The sequence below is a fragment of the Indicator indicator genome, chromosome 3 (assembly GCF_027791375.1).
Source record: "Indicator indicator isolate 239-I01 chromosome 3, UM_Iind_1.1, whole genome shotgun sequence".
Classification (NCBI taxonomy): Eukaryota; Metazoa; Chordata; class Aves; order Piciformes; family Indicatoridae; genus Indicator; species Indicator indicator.
Genome location: NC_072012.1, coordinates 42,651,237 through 42,674,529, shown reverse-complemented (window position 1 = coordinate 42,674,529; position 23,293 = coordinate 42,651,237). Strand labels below are relative to the sequence as shown.

General features: G+C 40.2%; 1 protein-coding gene across 2 annotated transcripts in view; it reads right to left on the bottom strand.

The window, feature by feature from the left end:
• The window catches only part of SRGAP1 (SLIT-ROBO Rho GTPase activating protein 1), a 150,484-nt gene that overhangs the window by 38,819 nt on the left and 88,372 nt on the right, over nt 1-23,293 (bottom strand). For both annotated transcript variants that reach the window (XM_054399911.1, XM_054399912.1), the window contains exons 5-11: nt 19,315-19,497; nt 18,809-18,937; nt 8,633-8,854; nt 7,659-7,760; nt 5,835-6,032; nt 5,631-5,715; nt 430-457 (exon numbers count right to left, since the gene is read on the bottom strand). In XM_054399911.1, coding sequence (XP_054255886.1) covers nt 430-457; nt 5,631-5,715; nt 5,835-6,032; nt 7,659-7,760; nt 8,633-8,854; nt 18,809-18,937; nt 19,315-19,497 — 947 coding nt within the window. The remainder of the gene's footprint in view (nt 1-429; nt 458-5,630; nt 5,716-5,834; nt 6,033-7,658; nt 7,761-8,632; nt 8,855-18,808; nt 18,938-19,314; nt 19,498-23,293) is intronic.

Below are 23,293 nucleotides of genomic sequence, written 5' to 3'. Positions count from 1 at the left end.
AAGATACAGCCTATCCCCTAAATTTACCTCTGTATCAGGTTAGAGAATTTTGTACCCTGACCAAGTTAAGTAAAAACCGTGAGAGGTATAGTATCTCTAGCAATTGAAAAAGATTTATTTTTTAGCATCAAAAAGTCCCCTGCAACTTTCAAATTTGATGTGGGATTCACAAGTTATTTTTAAGGATCTCCCCAGCTTGGACCACCCCTGACATTGGCCTAAGCAGCTCTCAGGAACGAGGAGGATGAACAGTCTGGTCATTCACCCATCAGCATGCAGAAACAGAAATGCTGGATGTGAAAACACACAATTTGTGTGACAAGAGCAACAACAATGTTACACAGCCAAACAAGCTTGTTCTAAAATTGTAACTTCTAACATTTTAGTACATTTGCACATCGAAATCAAGGCAAACAAAAAATGTCTTACCTTGTTGTCATGTATTCAGCCCTGTGACCTAAAAGAGTTGAGTAAACAGAAAACAATCATTTTAGGGCTTATCTAGATTTTTTTTTGTCTCTGCATCTAAATTACACTTGCTAAATTACTTTAAGCCCTACCTTTACCAGCAAAAGATCACAGAATCACAGAATGTTAAGGGCTGGAAGGGACCTTAAAAGATCATCCAGTCCAACCCCCCTGCCAGAGCAAGATCACCTAGAGCAGATCACACAGGAACACATCCAGGTGGGTTTTGAATAGCTCCAGAGAGGGAGATTCCACAACCTGCCCCAGGCAGCCTGTTCCAGTGTTCTGTCACCCTCACAGTGAAAAAATGTTCCCTCATGTTTCCATGGAACTTTGTATGCCTCAATTTCCACCCATTGCCCCTTGGCCTGTCACTGGACATCACCCAGCTGAGCCTGACTCCATCCTCTTGCACTCACCCTTTACATATTGATAAACATGAATGAGGTCACCCCTTAAGATATACAATTATACAACAAATGGCTATGTAGTTATCTATCACCTCCACAGTTACATTTAAAACATAAACACAACCCATGTTGTGAAACAACTCTTAAGAAGCCTGCCCACCTATTAGTCACTTGATACTGTAAATAATTTGAAGCAAAACTCCAAGCAATATCTGTTGTTTGTGCTCATCTGTTTTAGTGGCTATATCAATATAGATATAGAGCTGCATCAAGATGAGATTACATCTCCCACCATCCCTAAGTCTGTGCAGCACTGAAAAGACAGAGCTCCAGACATCAATGGTTTGCTATTGCAAGACTGCTTCCTCTCTTGTATCTGTGTATCGCAGGAAAAAACATATAACACTGTTATGTATTTAAGAAACATAGAGGAAAAAAATGGTCCTCCAGGAGTACCAGAGAGTACAAAGAGGTAGACACTGGAAAATGTAATCCTTGTTACTTCATTCTCATCAGCCTGCACCCCTATATAAATGGACATTACTGTCTGTCCTGCCCCTTTTCTCTCTCTCTGCTCCCAGTGTGCTGAGCTATTACCTCTCTGGTATTGCAGGGGAGGCTAATTTTTTGCTAGGCAATTTTGGCCTTTTGGAGGGGGGGGGGGCGGAACAGGGAGGCATGGGGAGAGGCATTGAGGCTTGGGTTTGGGCCTGGTTGGGGAGAAGGTTTTGGGAGGTTTTTGACCTAGGGAAGATTTGGAAAAGCCTAGGTTGGAGGACTGGGCCGAGGCTGAATATGAATTTGTGCGTTTGGTATTTCTGCATATATTTGTGAATAGTATTTCCATTTAAGCTTTCCAGTTCTGTGAAGTGTTTTTATTTTACTCCTTTGGGGAGGGGTAAAATAGCTTTTTATCTGCTCAAACCAAGACAAACATTACCACTGGGAAACACCACAGAAAAACTGCAAGAACTGTAAAGAAGCAAATACTGTATTCCAGAAAGGTTCCTAGGTAACTTTTGCAGAACAACAGACCAGTAAGTCAGGCATGTGCACTGTATCAGCTCATGGTAATTAAAAGCAAAATAATGAAACCTTACAAAGGTCGTGGTATGATAAGTTCCAATCACCTCAGCTTTCCCAAAGGGAGATTGTGCCCTATTAATTTATTAGAGTTCTTTGAATATGTCACTAAAACAGTGGAAAAAGGAGAATCAGTTGAACTAATTTACTTAAGACTTTCAAAGGCCACTGGTAAGTTTCTCCACAAGAAGCAACTGAAGCAACTAAACAGCCATGGATTGAGTGGCAAAATATTTTCATTGATCAAAAACCAGTGAAGAGAAGGAAAAGTGAGTGGAATGAAATGATCTTTTTTCTGTCATGATGGAAGTGTAACCATCGTTTACTAAAGCCTTCCCATTAGGACCGTTTGTGTAATACATAACACACATACTAATGTCTTGGGGAGATCACAGCAGCTAAGCAGGCAGAATATCGTGCTGATGACTGAAATGCTTTCGTATCAAGTCCTGATGAAACTATGAGGCCCTTCAGCGGGAATTAACTGTGTTAAGCAACAAACACACAATGGCAAATGAAATTCAGCATTGACAGATTCAAGTAAGATATTAGGGAAGACAGAATGAAACACCTATGGAGCTCACAGAACAACAGGTAATTGTACTGACTCTGGAAATCACTTTGAGCATCACTTTGGCTAGGTCTAAGCAAACTGCTCATTCAAAAGTGGCATAAAAAAGCTTGTCAGACTGCAGAAAGAATGAAAAAACAGTGAGTGACATGCAAAACATGATATTATGTGGCAATGGCCAGGTGCATCTGAAATGCAGCACAGTAATGAAAGCCCTAATCTGAAAATGTATTTTGCTGTACAAAAAGAGTGGGAGCTGCACAAGGTGGTAAAATGAATCAACTCTGGGAAGAATATCCAGCACTAATAAGACATGTAAAGATTGTTGGCATTGATTCTAGAGAGGTGAAAAAAGAGGGATAAAAGAGTTTGTAAAACAACCTATGAGAGAAAAAGGGTAAGCCAGGGACTTCTTTCTCATGTAAGGAGTAAAATTTTATTGAGACTAAGAATCCTAATAACACTAGCAAAACAAAAGATATTACAAATCCTGACTCTAGAGGATATTAAGCACACCTCTGATATTTAACAGATTAGGGCAAAACCTATTTCTTTTACAACTGCTTATTCTCTTTCTTGCATTTCCTTTCGCTTTGTTCATTAGATGAGACATGGGTCAAAATTAATGTGTATCAGTGTGCTTCCTATGTTTAGTATCAATTTAATTTGAGTATTTCTCATCCATTTTTCCAAATCAGTAGACACAGACTGAGCACAGTGCATTCAGATGAAGCGATCTCCCTTGTGCCGATCATGAATATGTATCTGCCATGTCCATAAACAGCATCAGACTGTAGTAAGCAAGTGATGAACTGGAACAGAAACCAAATGCTGTCATCGTTGTAGACAGCAGACTAGAATCTGGATTTATTCAGCCTACATCCTTACACTGTACATGTTTGAATAAAAGCAAGACGCCAAAGGAAAACTTGTAGTTGAGACAATCCTCTTTCCCCCCCATTCTCCTCTGCATTACTTAATACAGCACTCTGTATTATTTGTCTGGTGTGGTGGTGACATTTAAACTACCAGAAAAAGCAGCTTGAGTGAAGCAGGGGAGCAGTCCACTTCCTACAAATTCATCTCTCTACTAGCTACAACAGTAATGTTTTTAATTCCACTGTAATTCTACCCTTACAACTGCCTCCATTCAAGAAATAAATTGAATCCAGGTCACCCTTTCAAGGCATGTGCACTGTAATGTAGGACATGCCTCAACAGAAGTGGAGTACTTGAACTTTTTAACCATAAAAAAAAAACCCCAGCCTTTTATCCAAATATCAGCTTTGAATGTGAATTTGAGGTACTATTTGTACATGCTATGCTATGATGATGCAAAACCGCTCTGAGTCACACAGATTAACTGCTCAGGGATACAGCTGATGGGTGAAAGGGAACTCTTCAAACAGAAAGGTCTAAGCATGTCTGAGCATGCATGGCAGAATGCCCTGGAGCCTGACAGCAATTTATCACTTAGGTCACCCTGCTGAGAAGTTTTTCTTTGGATTTCCTTTCATACGTTTCTTTCCTTATTTATTTCTGTTGCCTTTTACCTTGCTCCTCATGCATTTTACTGGGCTTCCAAACAACAAACATTCACTTTATTTTTCCAAATCCATTTTCTGTGATCCTCTGGAGGTCAATTTTTCTCTTCTTTGACTAACATCAACTGCACATTGTTTTGTGTGAATAAACTGCTTAATGCACACAGTCAAAAAACCCCCCCTCATATTAAACGAAAACTTCCATGAGAAAGAACACAATGTGTCTAAAACCAGCTAACAAACATCTACAGCCCAGTCTTGCATGAAAACCCTGTTTATTTCCTACCCCCAACCTCAGTCACTCCCTAGACAGGGGCTTTTGTTTGGGTCACAGCTACTGAAATGTTAATAGGTCTTTAGGCACCTCCACAACTGAATTTATGGATCTGGGCTTTTGTATTAAAAGCAGGAAGAAATCTGATTAACAACAGACTTTTGGCACTAAAAATAAAATAAACTGACACATCCTTTGCAGACACTCTTTAGAGACTAAGTTTCTTTTCTTGAGTCTGAACTTTGAATTATGTTTAACCTTCAGGAGAAGATTTTTACTCTTTGCAGTGCTATTCACTTCCTGTCAAGTCTGTAACATTCTGTGTGGCTAGTCCTCAAGGCATGCAGCGTGATTCTCCTTTTCCCCTTGGTCCATGAGGAACTGCCTGTTGGGAGGGCTGGTAAGGGTGGGCTGGAACTGTGTAAAGTGCCTGATTCATCAATGCCTTAATTCCGCTTTACGTCTTTTGATCATGAACACCTGCTGACTTTGTTTATATTTTAAGATGTATTTTTAAAGATTGTGGTGGAGTGTTCAGCACAATGGGTAATTCTCTGCTATGATAGCTTGTAGTACAGTAATGTTTGTTGGTAATGCAATAATTCAACATGTAAAAATGATAATCAACATGTATAGAGCTATTCATTCAGTTTTCAGTCAATATGCAAATACTTAGTAGAAACTCAGCAATAAATTAAGTCTGTAAGTCTAGCTGCTGACATTAAGGAGATCAGCACTGCACCTTTTACCTTTCCTAAATGTTCCACTGAGTTCTTAGGGTGCAAGAAATACATTCATGTCCATGTGTTAGAAATATTATGCTAGTGAGTCCATTGTAAGCGATGAACCCTGGGTAATTTCGGATGCTGAAAAAAATCACTCTACCACACACACACCACACTCTTAATGAAACTTCAAATCAACAGAAATTCTTAGGAAGTAGAAATAATAAATGTGTCATAAGTCTTAAATCACCTTGCACCAAATGTGTCACCCCTCCTTTCAGACACAAGACTTTTCACTCACCAGTTCCATTTCCAGAGTACAGTCACTTGTCCAGATGTCTGCACAGTGGAAAGAAGTATCTCTTGAAGAGATAAAATCAATCTATAGTGTGTACTCTTATCACATCAACACTATGACTGGTAAAAACCAAATCTATGCTTACTGGACAATTAAACTCTTAAGTTTTGTAGCTGTTTTTCCTGCATACCTTTGGCATTTCATTGGGTTCATTGTATAGTCTGGATTTGCTTTTCAGTTTATTGAGTGATATTTACCTTCTCCGAGCGTCCTCTGCAGCAAGTCATGTTTTGCTTGAAGTTTTGTGATGAGATTGCTACCTTCCAGATATTCTCTGAATTTCTGTAGAGATACAGATCCATCTGTTACTACGTACAACACATAAATTCCAGGAACTCCTGCACAGTGTTTACTTTGGGCCTTTGGTCTGCATCACATGAGCGAGAAAGCGACCAACATACCATAAAATAGAATTGCTCCGTTTCCTGCTGGTTAGCTCTTCTTTTTGCAATGCTGGGCTTACTCAGGTATGTCTCAGAGACTGTTGACTTCACAGACTCTGTTGAGCGACTGTGCTGGAAACACTCTGACACATCATAGTCTTCAATGGTCACCATATCTTGTATTGTCTGCAGCGTAGCCTCTGTTGTTTTTTTAACCTGGTGTTAAAAAGCATGATTTACCAAACAGAAAGATAAATGCCTACCAGAACAGCTTAGAAGGGAAGCTGATCACTCAAAATAATTATCTGGCATGCTCCCCTGAACAAACTGGTGTGTGAAAATGAAAACTTAGATGTACTATAACAAGCACCAATGTAAGGGAAGAATGAGCCAATGAGGTTTCCCATCTAGTTCTCGGCTTTACCACGAATATACACTCATGTTGACAGTCAACCAAGGATTTGTTTCCTGAAATTGGCATAAAAATGTGATGTGATTTGATTATGGTCCCTATGTCCCTGGGACAACAGGCTATAGAGATGATCTTTTTTGAAAGGTCAGCTCTCCCATGGGTGGTCACCATGTTAGATGGAATGTGTATATCCAAGGATCTGGCTGACAGAACAACATGTTCTTCCAAGAAAAAAAATCTGTGACACTGTTCTGCAGAATGCTATGGTGTGGAGCACAGTGATGTTTAGATTGTAGAAGTGGAATACACAGCTGCAGGAGGGGGTTGGAGAAAGAACAATTTACACCAACCTCACAGCACTTCCTACGAGCTATGAAGAGCACAGTTGCTCATAGTGGAAGCCAGGCCATGGAAAAGGGGATGCAGAGTTTCCACAAAACAATAAAGTAATAGGCAGGATTCAAAAGAATGTGATTTACCTCCCGCTATTGCTCTGGCATAGTCTCTGGTAAAGCCAACTTAACTGAGTCATGTACACTTGTACACATATCTCTAGGGTAGGCAAATATCCCTTTTGTATCTCCTAACACAATTTCTTCCCCTATGCCCTTGCACTTTACTGAAAGAAATAATCTTTTGTCTGTCCTTTTGTCTTTGTTACCTTGAGATATTTTCTGAAGTCAAAAGGGAATTTTTAAAGACTGCTGTATATGTCTCATGGATACTAATACCTAGTTCCAAGCACTCAGCACATAACATAGGATGAGAAAAAATGGAATCCTGAAAACTTATCCAAAAACTACACCAAGAAATTATCCCTATGTTTTACCTAGGAACAGATTCTCATTTAAACTGAGGGCCTTTAACACTGCCTTAAATTGGATAAAGGTGCAATATATACCCACTGGGAGGCCTCTTTCTGCTGTCAGAGCAAGAGTAAGTGAATAGCATAGCTTTGCTGCATTTTAAAAAACATAAATTGTTTTATTTTACTAGGTGACCTATTCTGATCACAGGCATTCAGTACTCATGTTTATAAATAGCTATAGCTGAGAGCACAAGAGATTTTGACTCAGCTACCACAAAAGATAGTACAAACTCCTTTGTACTTCAGAAGTAGCAATTTGGGGACTGGACAGAGGGCAATCACAGAAAGCAGAAACTGCTCAGTGGCTTTCTGCTACAAACTTTAAAAAGAAGTGCTTCAATGCAAATGTATGGATGAGTGGAAGATGGAGTTTCCAAACCTCTATAGAGCAGACAAAGACCTACCTTAGCATATTCTGTCAGTGTTTGACTTTTAAAATTAAAACCACTCATATAGATTGAAGCCATTTCAGGGTCGTTTACATGACTTTGACAAGGTAGAAAACACCACGCCTTCCTGAAAAGGATCTCCAACGCATTGCCCTTGTAGATACAGAACTTACCTCCTCATTTTCAATTTTGAGTGTGGCCAGTCGTGACTGTAGCTGCTGGTATCTAAGCATAAGCTCTGCTTGCACAGGTTGCTGGGCAGTGACCTGACAAACCTAAGAAAAAAATGAAAAAGAGCTGTGAGATACAAGAAATAAAAACCAGCACGTTTTCGGTCTTGGCAAGTCTTTGGTTGGTCTCCTTAAAACTAGGTGAATTCCTGCCAAAGCTACTAAAACACAATAAAGCAGATAACAAAATGTGTCCATCTAAATTTAAAGTAGTTATGTATTACAAAGCATGGACCTCTGTACTGCATTTTATGACTACAGAGCACAGCTTTGCTGCATGGCTGCTTTGTGTTGCTTCTCTATCATGCAGAAATGCAAACTCTGGAGCTGCCTTCAGATAAAAGAAGTACATGAACGATTCTGCATTCTGCTTTGCTACAGGCCTTTGCTGTAGCAGGACAGGGTACAGCTGGGGTACTCTGTATATCTGAAATCTCCAGATGATAGCACGAGGAAGGAAGAAGGGGGAAAGGCTGTATGTGAGTGTGCACAATTTGGAGCAGCACTGCAGCTGCTCTCAAATAGCACCCACAAGCTCTTTTATGGGTGAGACAGGTAGTGAAGACATGAAGGTTTAGGGTGACAGGTTGGACTCGATGATCTTTGAGGTCTCTTCCAGCCTTCTTGATTCTATGATTCTATGATTCTAAGCAATTACTTGGACCGATGCTGGGCTGAGCACAGGTTGGCTAACAAGTTCACAGCAATGTAATTACAAGTAATACATAATGCAGTAACACACAACAGTTTTTACTTGAGAACTATGAAGAAACTCAGAACAGTGCTGCCAGTTTTGCAGTACATCATTTCAGCTTGCACTGGGGTCACCATAACAGCTTTTACCAAACTCTTTGTAGAAGAGGACAAATCTCTGCCTTAGAAACAGTCACCATGGGGATACTTGCCAGTATACAGACCTCATCACCCATATGAGACTGGAACTCAAATTTCATTGGTGGACAAAAAGCAGTGGGGTACATTTCCATGAATCTCTGCTTGTCACTTCGTGGCTCCAAGCTGTCAACTGCATTTTCAATGATGTCTAAGCCCTCATGCCTGGAAGTTTCAAGGTTATACTCTGCAGAAAGGTATGTTCTCAGGGCTCTATTCAGACTGGCATGGTATCCAAGATCACAACACTAAAAACACAACAAAGGGGAAAGAAAACAAATTAAAATGGAGGAACACCATTCCAATATCCCAATCCAGAAGCTATCACTATAATCTTCTTTCCTGAAATTCTTGAGTTTTTGAAATATTTCAAAAATATATTCTACATTAAATGCAACACTAGGGTCAAGATATTAAGTATTTAGTATCCTTATTCTGTTACAAAGATTAAAGGACAATTGTAGAAAAGAAATCAAGTAAGTGTACATGCATGAAAATGTATTTTTATTTGTTTATCAGATACAGATGAGCAGTTACTGTATTTTCATAGAAAAGGAACTCCACACACAAGTGAGCTTTTCAGTATTACTGTATTACTGTACAGTATTACTGTATTACATGTAAGCCTTAGATCATCCACTTAAGCTCATGCTGACATAACTCTACAATCTAAGTCCATTCCAGCACCAAACTGAAAATGAAGCAATTCCTTCTTACAAAAACCCCACAACTGTCTCTAGCATTAGGGACCCCACCCAACATGCTTTTCAATGCAACAAATATGGCTTAACATCCTTTCCCCTGATAATGAAAATTTATTTACTACAAACACCGTATTTCCCATGTTTAAACAGGGGCAGGAATGTACATTGTACCACTAAGTGCTGAAAGTCATCATTTATGTCTTTTTTTCCTAGGAGTGAGAGTAACACTGGAATGTAATTGAAACCTCAATGGTAGAATATAAAGTTGTGCTTGTTCCTGAATTTTAAACGTTCTCAGTTTGCATTATTCATGACTGGTTAATATTTCAGAGGAACAGCTGAACGTATTTTTAAATGTCACAGCAGTAATGCATCAAATGATTATTTCCTTAATTTCTCTCCCCCACATCACACAGTCAAACAATATCCTCAGTTTCTGCTCAGGGAACTCCTGGGCAATGGCAGATGCATTGCAAACCTCTTTGCCACTCCAGTAGTGGGGTTAACGGTTGCATACAGAGCAATGTTTTTTACTCAGACAGGAGAAACTTGCCCCAGTCAGAGGCCAATGCCTGGCTAGAGCAGCCAGGGAGCACTTTGCTTTAGGGCATCCCTCATCTCCCAGCGACCTGTCCTGGGTGCCTATCTACAGTTAAAAATCATCTCTCCCTGCAGGACTTGCAAGTTAAGTGATAGAGTTGGGTAAAGAAGCAATTTAATTCAGTCCACTGTATGCTACATTTGTATGTCTACTTCCCTCACAGCTATTACGAAGCCTCAGGACCCATGGGGTCATGTTCCCTTCCCTTTGCTTTTATTTGAAAAGACAAAGTTTTCCATACCTGTTTTCCATACCTGTGTGTGAAGAAGAGAATGAACACCCTCACACTTTGCTTCAGGTGCATTAATGACCACTGACCAAACTGCTCTGAAATCTGAGAACAGAGCTTTCAGTCTTTGTGAATACTGCAGGTTGTTACTGCAGTGGGGCAGTGACTACCCAAAAAACAGTTCTTGGCCCATTTAAAGAAAATGGAAAAAAGTTGTCATGTTCAATCAAATACACATAGGTTAACTTCTCTCTTTTGCACTTATAGAACAGAAATTTATGTTACACTTACTAAAAGAGCCACTCAACTTTTATACTAAAGTACATCCATATTTCAAAGACCTCCAGCCTGAAAAATATTGTTTCTAAAAGGAAAAGTCTCTTGGTGTTTTTCTCTTGTTCTGTGTCAAATCAGATCTCATATTTAATTCACTATCTTAGATGAAAGAGACAGACTAAAAGTGCTGATAAAAAAGTGGGTCTGGACAGCAGCTTTATTTCATGTGCATTAGTTTCAGAGAGACCTCACGAAAGATGAAACTGAGAGGGAACAAGAAATAGAGGGCAACACCAGGTTCAGCATGGCCAAACTATCCATGTGTTACAAAACTCCAGGCATCTAGAGATTGAATTTTGGCTCTAGGGGATTAATGTGAGTATTAATAGAAAACTTACTGATTTACAGTTAGAGCTGTGTGGGTTTCTGATAAAGCTTTTCTGGAAGTTGGAATATAAGATCACAGAATCACAGAATTGTCAGGGTTGGAAGGGACATCAAGGATCATCTAGTTCCAACCCCCTGCCATGGGCAGGGACACTTCCCACTACATCAGGTTGCCCAGAGCCACATCCAGCCTCGCCTTATATCCAGGGATGGGGCTTCCACCACCTCCCTGGGCAACCTGTTCCAGTGTCTCACCACCCTCATGGTGAAGAACTAACATCCAATCTGAATCTACCCATTTCTAATTTTGCTCCATTCCCCATAGTCCTATCACTACATGACACCATAAAAAGTTTCTCACCATCTTTCTTGCAGGCCCCTTTCAGATATTGGAAGGCCACAATACATTCTCCTTGCAGCCTTCTCTTCTCCAAACTGAAAAATCCTAACTCTCAGTCTGTTCTCATTGGAGAGGTGCTCTAGCCCTCTGATCATCCTCGTAGCCCTTCTCTGGACACATTCCAGCACAGGCTGTATGCTTTGATATTACCAAGAAATGTTTAATCCTAAGCCTACTCAATATTTGTCACCAAGGCTACCTTTGCAGGTGATGGCAGCTGAACAGGGTAACAAAGAGAGCCTCTCAGACAAGGATTCTTCAAGGACAGCAGAATAATCTGCCAGTCTAAGGCATTTCTGTGCAATGCCAATGTCTGCAGAGCAAAACAGGCACTAAATCCAGAACCGAAACCACCAGTGGCTCTTTGAAATTTAAAATGTATGAATTTGGAATTTTGCTTCAATGATTTATGTAAAAATTGAATTTGTATAAATAAATTTAATTTTAAAAAGCAAAAAATAAACAGTCATTAGACATCAGGGGTCCAGAGGAGGGCCACGAAAATGGTCAGGGGGGTTGGAGCACATCTGCTACAATGACAGCTGAGGGAGTTGGGGTTGGTCAGCTTGGAAAAGAGGCGGCTCTGGGGAGACCTAATAGCAGCCTTCTAGTGCCTGAAGGGGGCCTACAAGAAGGATGGAGAGAGACTGTTTACAAAGGCCTGCACTGACAGGACAAGAGGCAATGGCTTCAAACTAGAGAAGAGCAGATTTAGATTGGATGTTAGGAACAGGTTCTTTACTATGAGGGTGGTGGAACACTGGAACAGGTTGTCCAGGGAGGTGGTTGGGGCTCCATCCCTGGAGATATTCCATCCCCATCTTGTGAGGCTTGACAGGGCTCTGGGCAGCCTGATCTAGTTGAGGATATCCCTGCTGACTGAAGAGGGGGTTGGGCTAGATGACCTTTGGAAATCCCTTCCAACCCAGACCATTCTATGATCTATGATCACTTGATCTATGATCACTATGATCTATGATCTCTTCTGCCAGATTACAATTCACTTTCTCCAAAATCTGCAGAAAAAATAATTTTAATTGAGGAATGGCTCTGTCACAGTATCAGCTCATGGCTACTCAGAAAGAAGAGTATCTTTCCCATCTGCTAGTGCTAGTGATGGTTTAGAAAGAGCTGTTTATAATGGAGATGGCACTAGTCCTTTACCAAGACTAAAATTTTAAGGCACTGCTTCTAAACTGCTGCCCTTGCCACATCCTGTCTGACCATGCTTAAAAAAAAAAATCCCAGGCTTTCTGGTGTTGGAAAGCAGTAGTACCTTTGTATGCAGATACACACACACACACAAATGCATCTATACATGATTTTCAGTAAAAAAAATGTAGATTTGTAGAAAGTTTTGGAAAGTTCAAGGGAGCAACCACACTGTTAGCCAAAATAAATATGAATTCTTGAGGTTCATTGATCGGCACAATGAAGCTTGGATGGCTAATGAGATCTGTTCCCAATCTATGGGGCAGAGAGATGTGATGTCAGTTGGTGCAACAAGACATGAAGATGAGAAATGAGAGAATGAAGTCATAGACTATGAGTTTCATTGCATTTCTGTCATATGTGTGAAAAATTGATTTTGTAATTTCCATTTTACTCTTATTTGGAATTAAAACTGTAGCAATCTCAAGGGCATTTACTATCTTTATTGCTCCCTAGAGTATATTTAGGCTTGAACAAAATAAACTACAGAGCTTAGCACACAGCATCATCCAAACAAGACAGATGCTCTTCATTTCATTTTAGAAGTAATAATATAAGTCTAATGCAAATGGACAGAGAAATTAATTTTAAAAATGCCTTAACATCTGAATAAGTCACTTGCTAACCATCCTGTTACACACACGTCAACACTCAAATCAAAGGGATTTGGCTGTACATATCATATTTAGGAGAATTCAGGTAATAAAAGACTGTACACACCCTAGACTAGTTTTAAACTTGGTTCTATGAATGATTAACAAAGAACCTTTACAGAATAAATGGAGTTCATAACAGCTAAATGTTCCCTAACTTCTTAACCATCCAAAGCATGCAGACTGCAATTAGAGATTCAGAAACTCCACTCTAAGAAAGACCAACACATGAATATTTTATTCATTCTAGCAGCAGAACTGGAGTCAGATTGTTCTGATCACTATTTCCTAGCATTTACCTTAAGATCATGAGTGCATGGTTAGTCTGAAAATGTCCCTATCTTCTTTTTGTATCCAAATAAATCTAATAAATGTGATTACATGGAAATCCTCATGTATATAAACAATAGGATGTGCCACATGGATAGATGTTGGGTACTAAGTCAGATTAGCAGAGATAAATACTCTGTTGCTCCTTTGAAACCTATAGTCTTAAAAAAAGTAATTTCTACATAAGATAAAACATTTAATTCAGATAAAAAGTAATATTGTTATCACATTTTTATCACATTGCCACAAGAGCAATGTGCTCTTGTGGCCGCGAAGGCCAGCGCCATTCTGGGGTGGATTAGGAGGACTGTGGTTAGTAGGCTGAGAGAAGTTCTTTTTCCCCTCTACTCTGCCCTGGTGAGGGAACATCTGGAATATTGTGTCCAGTTCTGGGACCCTCACTTTAAGAAGGACCTCAGGGAACTGCTTGAAAGAGTCCAGCACAGAGCCACAAAAGTGGAGAGGCTGAGGGAGCTGATGGCGCTTTAGCTTGGAGAGGAGGAGACTGAGGGGTGACCTCATTCATGTTTATAAAGATGTAAAGGGTGAGTGCCAAAAGGATGGAGCCAGGCTCTGCTTGGTGATGCCCAAAGACAGGACAAGGGGCAATGGGTGGAAGTTGAGGCATAGGAAGTTCCATGGAAACATGAGGAAAGTTTTTTTCCCTGTGAGGGTGCGAGAACACTCAAACAGGCTGCCCAGAGGGGTTGTGGAATCTCCCTCTCTGGAGATATTCAAGACCCACCTGAATGTGTTCCTGTGTGATCTGGTATAGGTGATCCTGCTCTGGCATGGGGTTTGGACTGGATGATCTTTCAAGGTCCCTTCCAACCCCTAACATTCTGTGGTCTTTGCTACTTTTTATAGAATAAAGGAAAAAACTACTCATGACCTACAATTGAACTAGATCCTACTATACAGGCAGTAGAGAAGAAACATTCAACAGAAAATTCAAATTTCTCTAGCGCAATATGCAGAGGACAGAAATACACTGTGCATATCAAACACTGTTTATGGCTCCACTTCTTTGTAAATGCTAGCCCCAGCTCACTAAATGCATTAAAACTTCCAGCTAAGACTCCAGCAATATTTTTATCTTGCTTTTATCTCAAGAGCTTAAGATGAACCACACATCATTTTTTTAATTCAGAAGCACTGAGCTTTGCTAATGAACTGAAGAAGTTCAACAGTTCAGACTGAGTTCAGCTGAGGAACTGCAATTTAGGATTTTTCCATATAAGCCTCACAAATCAAGTTTCAATGGAATCCAAATAAGAAAACTATGACTATTTTGCAAAAAACCCACAAGCCCCAAATACCAAAAACCCTAAAAGCTCATAAACCTCCCCAGTCTTGCTACAACAAAGTATATCAAGCAGTGTACTGCATTCCTTCATATATTTATCCTATTTTTATCAGACATGTTTTTCAGTAATGTAGAAAAACATTTTGTTTCATTTTTGGGCAACTCTGACAGCTTGAGCAGATCTAAATCCCTTCCATGTCAACTGGAATTCACACATAGAGGAGAAGTAATCCCCTTCTGTACAGACACAGAGTTCAGGCAAGCATGGAAAGGTAAGCAGATGGGAACACAGTAGATAGGGTGAAGAATGAAATTGCCACCGCTGCTTTGAAAATTCCGAATTGCACCATTACGTTTCCAGATTTGCAGAATGAGATAGTCTGAACTGTTGCAACATATGGCCAGTGGGAAGCATGTCTCACATTCCAATGATATAACCTCAACATCTTGCCAAGACTCTTGCATTTACAAAAAATGTTTCCTTTGTCAAGTAGTAAACACTGTCTAGATAGATACCCAATGCTTTCACAGCATATTCTGATTACAGACAACTGTCTGAAAGACACTTCATTTAAACAAGCTCACAACTGGATTACATTGGCTGTGAGGCAAATTCTGGTTGCACATGTTTACAGCCTGCTCTTACAAAATAGTGATGCAAAGGCTAGCTACACTTTCCATTTAAATTCCTTAGGGAAGAGTAATTTCTAAAGCCATTTTGCCAAAAGAATGTTATTGTCTATGTCGGTCAATGGCTTGGAAACAGCCACCCAAAATAGGTACCATTACTAAATACTGCAGAATACTAAAAACTAGCAGTTAGAAAGCTCTAGTCTTTCTGGTTGTGTAAATGTCTCTACATACACTAACTCCAAAGAATGTTGTCTCTGTGTATGTATGAACAGAAATTCACACTTCTCCCCCTGCAGTTCTTTGGGAAGTTCCAGACCTGTGGTTTCTCCCCTCAGCTTTCACTGCTATGGAAACTTCTGTGGACATCAATGAAATGGTTAATAATCAGGTGCACTTTCCAATCCGAGAAACTTCTACCCAAGTAGAAACAGGCAGGAGAGAAGACAAAATGAGCCTCTTTCCAGCTTCTGAAGGGGCAAGGGTGCTGGGAAAGGGAACTTTCCTTCCTTCCAGCAGTCAAGAACTCATAAAGTTCACATTATCAGGCACGCCCTAACTAGAACTAAAAATACATCATCCTTTATGCAGTATTAGGAAAATCAGCCATTAGATAGGGACAACTTCTCACTTCAGTGATATGCCAGCAGGTATGTTGCTTGTCATTGGTCTTCTACCCTGATCATCTGGCTGTTGAGGTCTTGATAAATGTTTTCATTGCCTGGGCAGGCTAGCTGGGTGGAGTAGGATATACAAGTGCATGGGTGTAGATTAGAAAGGAACAATACAGAGCAGAATAAATTAGAATAAACTAGAAGAGAGAAGATATGCAATAGTGAGTAGGAAAGAGGAAGACGAGATGTTGAGATAGAGATATCAAGAAACACTGAAAACAGAAAAAACATCACCATCTTTTACAATAAAGAGAAAAAAAAAGGAGCAAAACTACTTGGAGAGAAAAGAGTTGAAAGAGAAAATAAAAAAAGTTATAACAATATAAATTACTGGAAAACAGAAATGTCACAGAAAACTGCCTCTCAGTATTTAGAACATATACAATAAAATATATATGCAGCTATTTTAGTCCTGCATCTCAAGAAAGCATTTTCCCCATTCTCTATCAAGCTTTGCTTCTCCAGAGAGTAGAAATTAGAAACCTCTTGTCAGATGTTGCACTAATTTATTCTATATTACAAACCAGAGCTTAGCTGGTTTCTCTTTGTGATGAACATCCCAACAAAAATGACTGTATGTGAATGTTACTTATTGTAGTAAGTAACAAATGCTATTGGTGCAATAGAAAGCATATTTGATATTCAGATTCATATGGGCCACAGAGGTGTACCCGCATGTACATCATGTAACACATCACATTGCTAGTGAATGAATACTCTTGAGTTCATGTTTGCTGCTTCCAAATTTTCTCTATCAAATATCACAGAATCACAGAATGTTAGGGGTTGGAAAGGACCTTGAAAGATCATCCAGTCCAAACCCCATGCCAGAGCAGGATCAACTAGAGCAGATCACACAGGAACACATTCAGGTGGGTCTTGAATATCTCCAGAGAGGGAGATTCCACAACCCCTCTGGGCAGCCTGTTTGAGTGTTCTCGCACCCTCACAGGGAAAAAAGATTTCCTCATGTTTCCATGGAACTTCCTATGCCTCAACTTCCACCCATTGCCCCTTGTCCTGTCTTTGGGCAATCACCGAGCAGAGCCTGGCTCCATCCTCTTGACACTCACCCTTTACATCTTTATAAACATGAATGAGGTCACCCCTCAGTCTCCTCCTCTCCAAGCTACAGAGCCCTCAGCTCCCTCAGTTTCTGCTCATAAGGAAGATGTTCCACTCCCTTCATCATTTTTGTGGCTTTGTGCTGGACTCTTTCAAGCAGTTCCCTGAGGTCCTTCTTAAAGTGAGGGTCCCAGAACTGGACACAATATTCCAGATGTGCCTTCACCAGCCCTCCAAGCTAAAGAGCCTCAGCTCCCTCAGTCTCCCTCAGCCTCCCTGTGGTCAGCTTATGAAAATAGTTGTACATGATTGAATGTGGGACCCTCCCTCATTTAAAAATGTCAGTAATACAAATTCTGGAGACCAAATGTTAGTATAAGTTGAGATCAGCGTCCAACCTCATTCTCCTAGGACTTTATCACATGAGTAACTTAATGAAAATCCTTAACAACTCTGTTGACAGTAGAGAGTACAGGATTGATTGTGTCTGTTCTGCAAACTACATGAAATAATAATAAGCAGCAGTGTTACCTGACCTAATGACTAAATGAACAAAACAATGATTTTGAAGACACAGAGGAAATGTCTTATTTTGTGTTAAAATGCCCATTTAAGAAGTTTACCTTGTAAAACATATTTGTACTTCAAAAATCCTTTTATAGTACAAAATAGTAATGTCTACCTATTTTGTGTTACTCCTGTCATACTGTCTCTTGCCACATGGAGAGAAAACATAATGAAGTTCAATTAACCTTGTGAAGTTCAATCAGGACAAGTGCAGGGTCCTGCAACTGGGGAGGAATAACAGCAGGCACCAGCGCAGGTTACAGATTGCACTACTGGAGAGCAGCTATGGAGAAAGACCTTGGAGTCCTAGGGGACAGCAAGTTCTCCATGGGACAGCAATGCGCCCTTGCGGCCCTTGCATCCGGCGGTGCATCAAGAAAAGTGTGTCCAGCATGTCTAGGGTGGTGCTTTTCCCTCTCTACTCTGCCCTGGTGAGACCATACCTGAAATACTGTGTCCAGTTTTGGGCTCCCCAGTTCAAGAGACAGGGATCTACTGGAGAGAGTCCAATGGAGAGCCATGAGGATGATTAGGGGACTTGAACATCTCCGCTATGAAGAGAGACTGAGAGCCCTGGGGCTGTTTAGTCTTGAGAAGACTAAGAGGGGATCAGATCAATGTCCATAAATACCTGAGGGGTGGGTGTCAAGTGGAGGGAGCCAATCTCTTTTTAGTGGTGCACAGTAGTAAGACAAAGAACAATGGATACAAACTTGAACATAGAAGATTTCACCTCAACGTGAGGAGAAACTTCTTTACAGTGAGGGTGACCAAGCACTGGAACAGGCTGCCCAGAGAAGTTTTGGAGTCTCCTTCTCTGGAGACTTTCCAAACCCAGCTGGATGCATTCCTGTGTGGATTACCATAGGTGATCTTGCCTTGGCAGGAGGGTTGGACTTATGATCTCTGGAGTTCCCTTCCAACCTCTAACATTCTGTAATTCTGTGATAATGTTCTAACTATAAAGGAATGGGTTCAGCATTTTATTGCCACTTTATTTTCTGAAATATAAAGCTGAAGGGAAAAACATATTGATGATATCAAACAATATTACAAATGATAAGCACATTGCCAGCAACCCATACAACTAGTGTATTCCCTTTGAAAGTAAAACAAAAAGATTATTCCTGAAGAGAAGAAACACAAACCCAAACGTGCCAATACTTACATCAATTAAATCCGAAAGGTCATGAATATAGTACTTGAAAACAGAAGCATTGGTTGCTTCAAGGGTGAGCAGGTATTCATTACGGGCCTTAATAGATTTCAGCTTGTTCTCAGAATATTTTGCTTGACGCTAGGCAAAAAGATTGTGTATTAGTGTGTTTGAATTACTTAAGCTTTTGTATGTATCAAAAATGGTAACAATCCAAGCACACATTTCCATTAACAAGAATGAATGTAAGTTGCCAGCCTGTTATGCATATAACAAATGCAATCCACAGTGCTAACTTAGCATTTTGTTTCAAACAGAAGAAACCATATAGTAAGAATTATACTGGGAATAAAGTATTCCCCTCTCTGAACTGCAATTAAATCAAGTTATCTACAATCCACTGCTAGTTTATTATGTACACTATTTAATTTTGTTTCCCCACTGGACTTCTCTCTCTAATATCACGCAGAAATGCACTGAGTTTACTTCAAATGAAGCTCAAAAAAGGGAATATTTACTTTTTCCTTCATTTTTTCAATCTTTTTCACAGAGCTCCGTCTTTGGTGCCTATCTTCTAGTCGAATATGAAAAACAGGGTCTCCTGACCTCCCAATCTGTTTTTCTTCTTGCTTCTCTGCCTCCTTCAGTTTGCTTTCTGCACTGATGCTCTCTGCATGATACATGTGGTATGTTTTCATGACCTGCAAAAGACAAGAGTCAAAGGAGAGTTAGGAAAAAATGAAAATATAACGAAGGTATCTACAGAGAAATCACAGGGTCTTTGAGTAAAATGTTCACTTATTAACAGGGGCCTTGGATAAGTTTCCTTGCCAACAGAGATTAAGGATTTCTGGTTTCACTTTTCTGAATTATTTAGTAGTATCTCAATAGGAATTTCCACCCCCCCCACACACCCCCATTGCTTTGATAGGAAAGAGTAAAATTCCTTTTATTAAACTTCAGGATTTTTATACTTGAATGAAAATCTGAAATAATGAACAAGAAAACTAAATCTATAGCAGCACCATATTTATCTGACATCAGGGTTAGCTTGACAGCTTGGCTGTGGACATCAAATGTTTGAAAGCAGAAGGATGCCTTCAGCACTAAGGAAGCAGAGACAATAGGAATTTTTGGTCTTGGGAGCACATCTGCAGCCAGCTGGATAGCTGTCCACAGCCTGGAAAGATGTGTCTCTCAATTGCACAGCCAGGAGATTGGGCACGACGTAAAACCGTATGAGAGGTGTACAAGATGCCACCTGATAAATAAGCTGTGAAGAAGCCTTCCTGATAGTCCCCTAGCTAATAGCATTATCTTCATTTTACATACATTCTGGCTCTACAGCCAAGAGAGCTTGGGCTGCCAGACTGCAAATAGATGCTTGCACAGACCACAAAGAGGGAGAGGGACTGATTTAGTCCAGTCCTCCCTTTCTTCCTCAGGCAAGAAAAGCCTCATCTCAAATGCTGCGTAATGGGCAGCAAGCAACCACAAATCATGCATGTCTGCTGGAGAGGTCTGTCACTTGCCACTTTTAGCAAAGAAAGCCTATTTCCACATTCTCCACTCCCCTCCCCCCTTTTTTTTTTTTTTGTTTAGTTTAGTTTTTCTTTTTTTTTTCCTCTTTTTTTTGGTGTGTGTTAAGTTTCAAGCAAAGAACAAAGCAGGAAGGCATTTTCAGGCTCTCTGCAGCCTTCTCTCTTCTTCATAGGGTGCCAAAGCTCTCATCATCAGATGTTATCTTTGGGCTGAGGCCATGCAAGCCATTCACCTCTCCTCCAAAGGACACAGCTGGGGAGGGCTGTTCCTCCCTCAGCAGAGCTTTATGTGATCCACAGAGGAAACAGAGTAGTTTGGGGAGCTGACTTCAAGTATTGCCTAGGGAGAGGAGTATTTTTTGAAACTAGGTAGTTTGGCCAGCCTAAGGAGCATCCACAGAGTACTGACAGTGGGGACACAAAAGCTAGAGAGTGCAAATTCACAGCAGCAATGCTTAGCATGGATCAACATAAATCAACTGCACACCACATCAGGTGATGGCTGAACTGATGCATATTTAAAGCCTTGAGCAACAGAAAGAAGCTTTTAGAGGCCTGCAATTTTATATAACCATGTATGTTATGCATCAGTTATACACCATAACAGTGTATGCCAGTATTTAATACTGATGCCATGTTGTTGACCCAACTGAAATAGAATTGATATCAAAAATGAAACAGGCAGCTCTTCACCAACTTCCTCTAGCAAAGTAAAACAGCTGGAGACATGCATCAAAAAGACTGTCCTTGTTTTTACTTTTAAAAACATACATTTGTAGCTCTCTGCTGATAAAACCCAAACTGCCTGGAGCATGGCTTCGTGTTCGTGCTGCTGTTGCTATTTTATAGCACATTAGTGCTCCAAGGCCTGACCAGAGCATAGAGCTCCCTGCCCTAGCACTGCTTACACCTGCAGGGTACAGCTTCAGTATAAATGGATGAGGCAAAAATTGAAAGACAAAATAAGTCAAACTGAGAGGACAAGGCATGGTTGCAGAGCAGTAATCTGCACCATTCTCAGCCTAACCAAATGGCCAATTCAGTTCCCCATATCTTGCACTGTCAGCAAAGGCATTTCTAAAGTTGTCAATTATCTGTACCTGGGGAGTCTAACTCATACAAGCACATGGAAACAATTACTGAAAAGAGAAGAAATGCACTTCTTAAAGAAATGTTTTATAAAACAAACTTGAGAAGCACAGAAAGTGATATGGCTCTATTAAAAATGACAAGAAAAGGAAATTAAAACCAAGGTTGTGCCCTTCTCTTTTCACCTTTTTATTTGATTTTGTGAGTGCTTCTTTACAGAATTCTACAGGTGTTTGCTTTCCTTTTTTATCTTCTGTTCTGTCTCAACACAGAGCTTTTTAGTTGATGGGACAATGCTAACTCATGTGTCTTAACCACTCAGGAAGGGTAATTTTCTTTTGTACTCAAGTTTTTCTTCCTGCAAAGGGTAAACAAAGGCTCAGATGCCTCCACTCTGACTCTGCTAACCACATGTCACTGGAGAGTATTTCTTCCTCTCACTGCCTGCTTATAGCATGCTACCATATCCAGCACATCTTGGTATACTCTGATACCTTGAGTATACCACACAAACAAGTCAGGTTTGTGTGAGGATGACATGGAGCTCATAGTCTCTCTGGAGAACCAAGGACTCTACTTGAAATCCATGTTCTTGCAACAAACTCTGCATGAGTTGCTGGTACAAATGGCTCCTAAAATAACTAAAATTGAAAAAAAAAAAAAACTAAACCAACTCTCCTTTTGAAAGTGTACTCAGGGCTGGACAACAGTCAGAGTGTGTCCTCTCAAGCCATGCCAGTTTGGAAATCGATACAGATCATGTACAGATCAGTGATCAGCCTATGCATTTGACTCCTGTGCAGTTTGTTATGCTGACAGCATCACTTATCTCATGCTCTGGTGACATCATTATTTTGTAAGCCTCCGAGGAAAGCTGACAGCTTCAGCCTTTCTTGTGTTTTGTCAGGTTGTGTTTTTAGAGCTGATATTGCAGCAGCTAAACTTAACTTGAGAAAGCATTAGACAGACACATAAGGAAAATAAATGGGAACCAGACAGGGAGTTGGCTTCCAAATATTTCAGCGCATGCTTCCTCAACAAATTAGCTTAGAATTTGCATGCTATGTTGCATATATGACACCCTCCCTTAACACTGTACCATTTTTTCTCCTTGGAGTTTTGAAAAGACTGTTAGGCACTGTAGAAGACAGTAAAAGGCTTGTCTAACTCTTGCAGCTAGACTAACTATATGAAGAGTTCTAAGATCCACAAATCTCCCATTTGTTAGTATGTAGCAGATCCACAGATCTACTACTATTTAAACAACAAATGATCTGATGAAATAAGCAATGTGCTTCACAAGCGTCCACCAAAGTGCTGAATGATAGACTTTCCTGTGAGAGTATCCATCACTGGACTGACTTTAATTAGTCTCCAAAGTGCTTATTGATAAGCCATCAAGTGTGCACTGAAAAGACAGAGCAAGGTTGTAATTTTGCAGATGCTGAACTGTCATCATGACACATGCTGCACTTCTCCACTGTAGTGAACAAGCACTGCTGAATGTATACTAAACCCTTTCTACAATTAAATGGTGAGTTTATCTTCTACCAGTTTAGCAGGTTTCCTCTGCAGATCCAGTGATGTAAAATATAAATTTCTGATAGGTAACTAAATCACACTACAAACAGACAAAAAAGATTATGCTACCCAAACTATGTACTCCCACTTGCAGGTGACAGATTGCTCACTCAGTGATATAAACATCTCACTTTGTGTGCCAAATTTTCATCATCATTCGTATGAGCTCAGCAAGTAGGCTCAGGGACTTATCACAGGGAAGGGCACATTAGAGTAAATCCTTAGATAATTATTTTATTTAAACCCACAATTGTTATCTGAACCAGTCCACCAACAAGACAGCAAT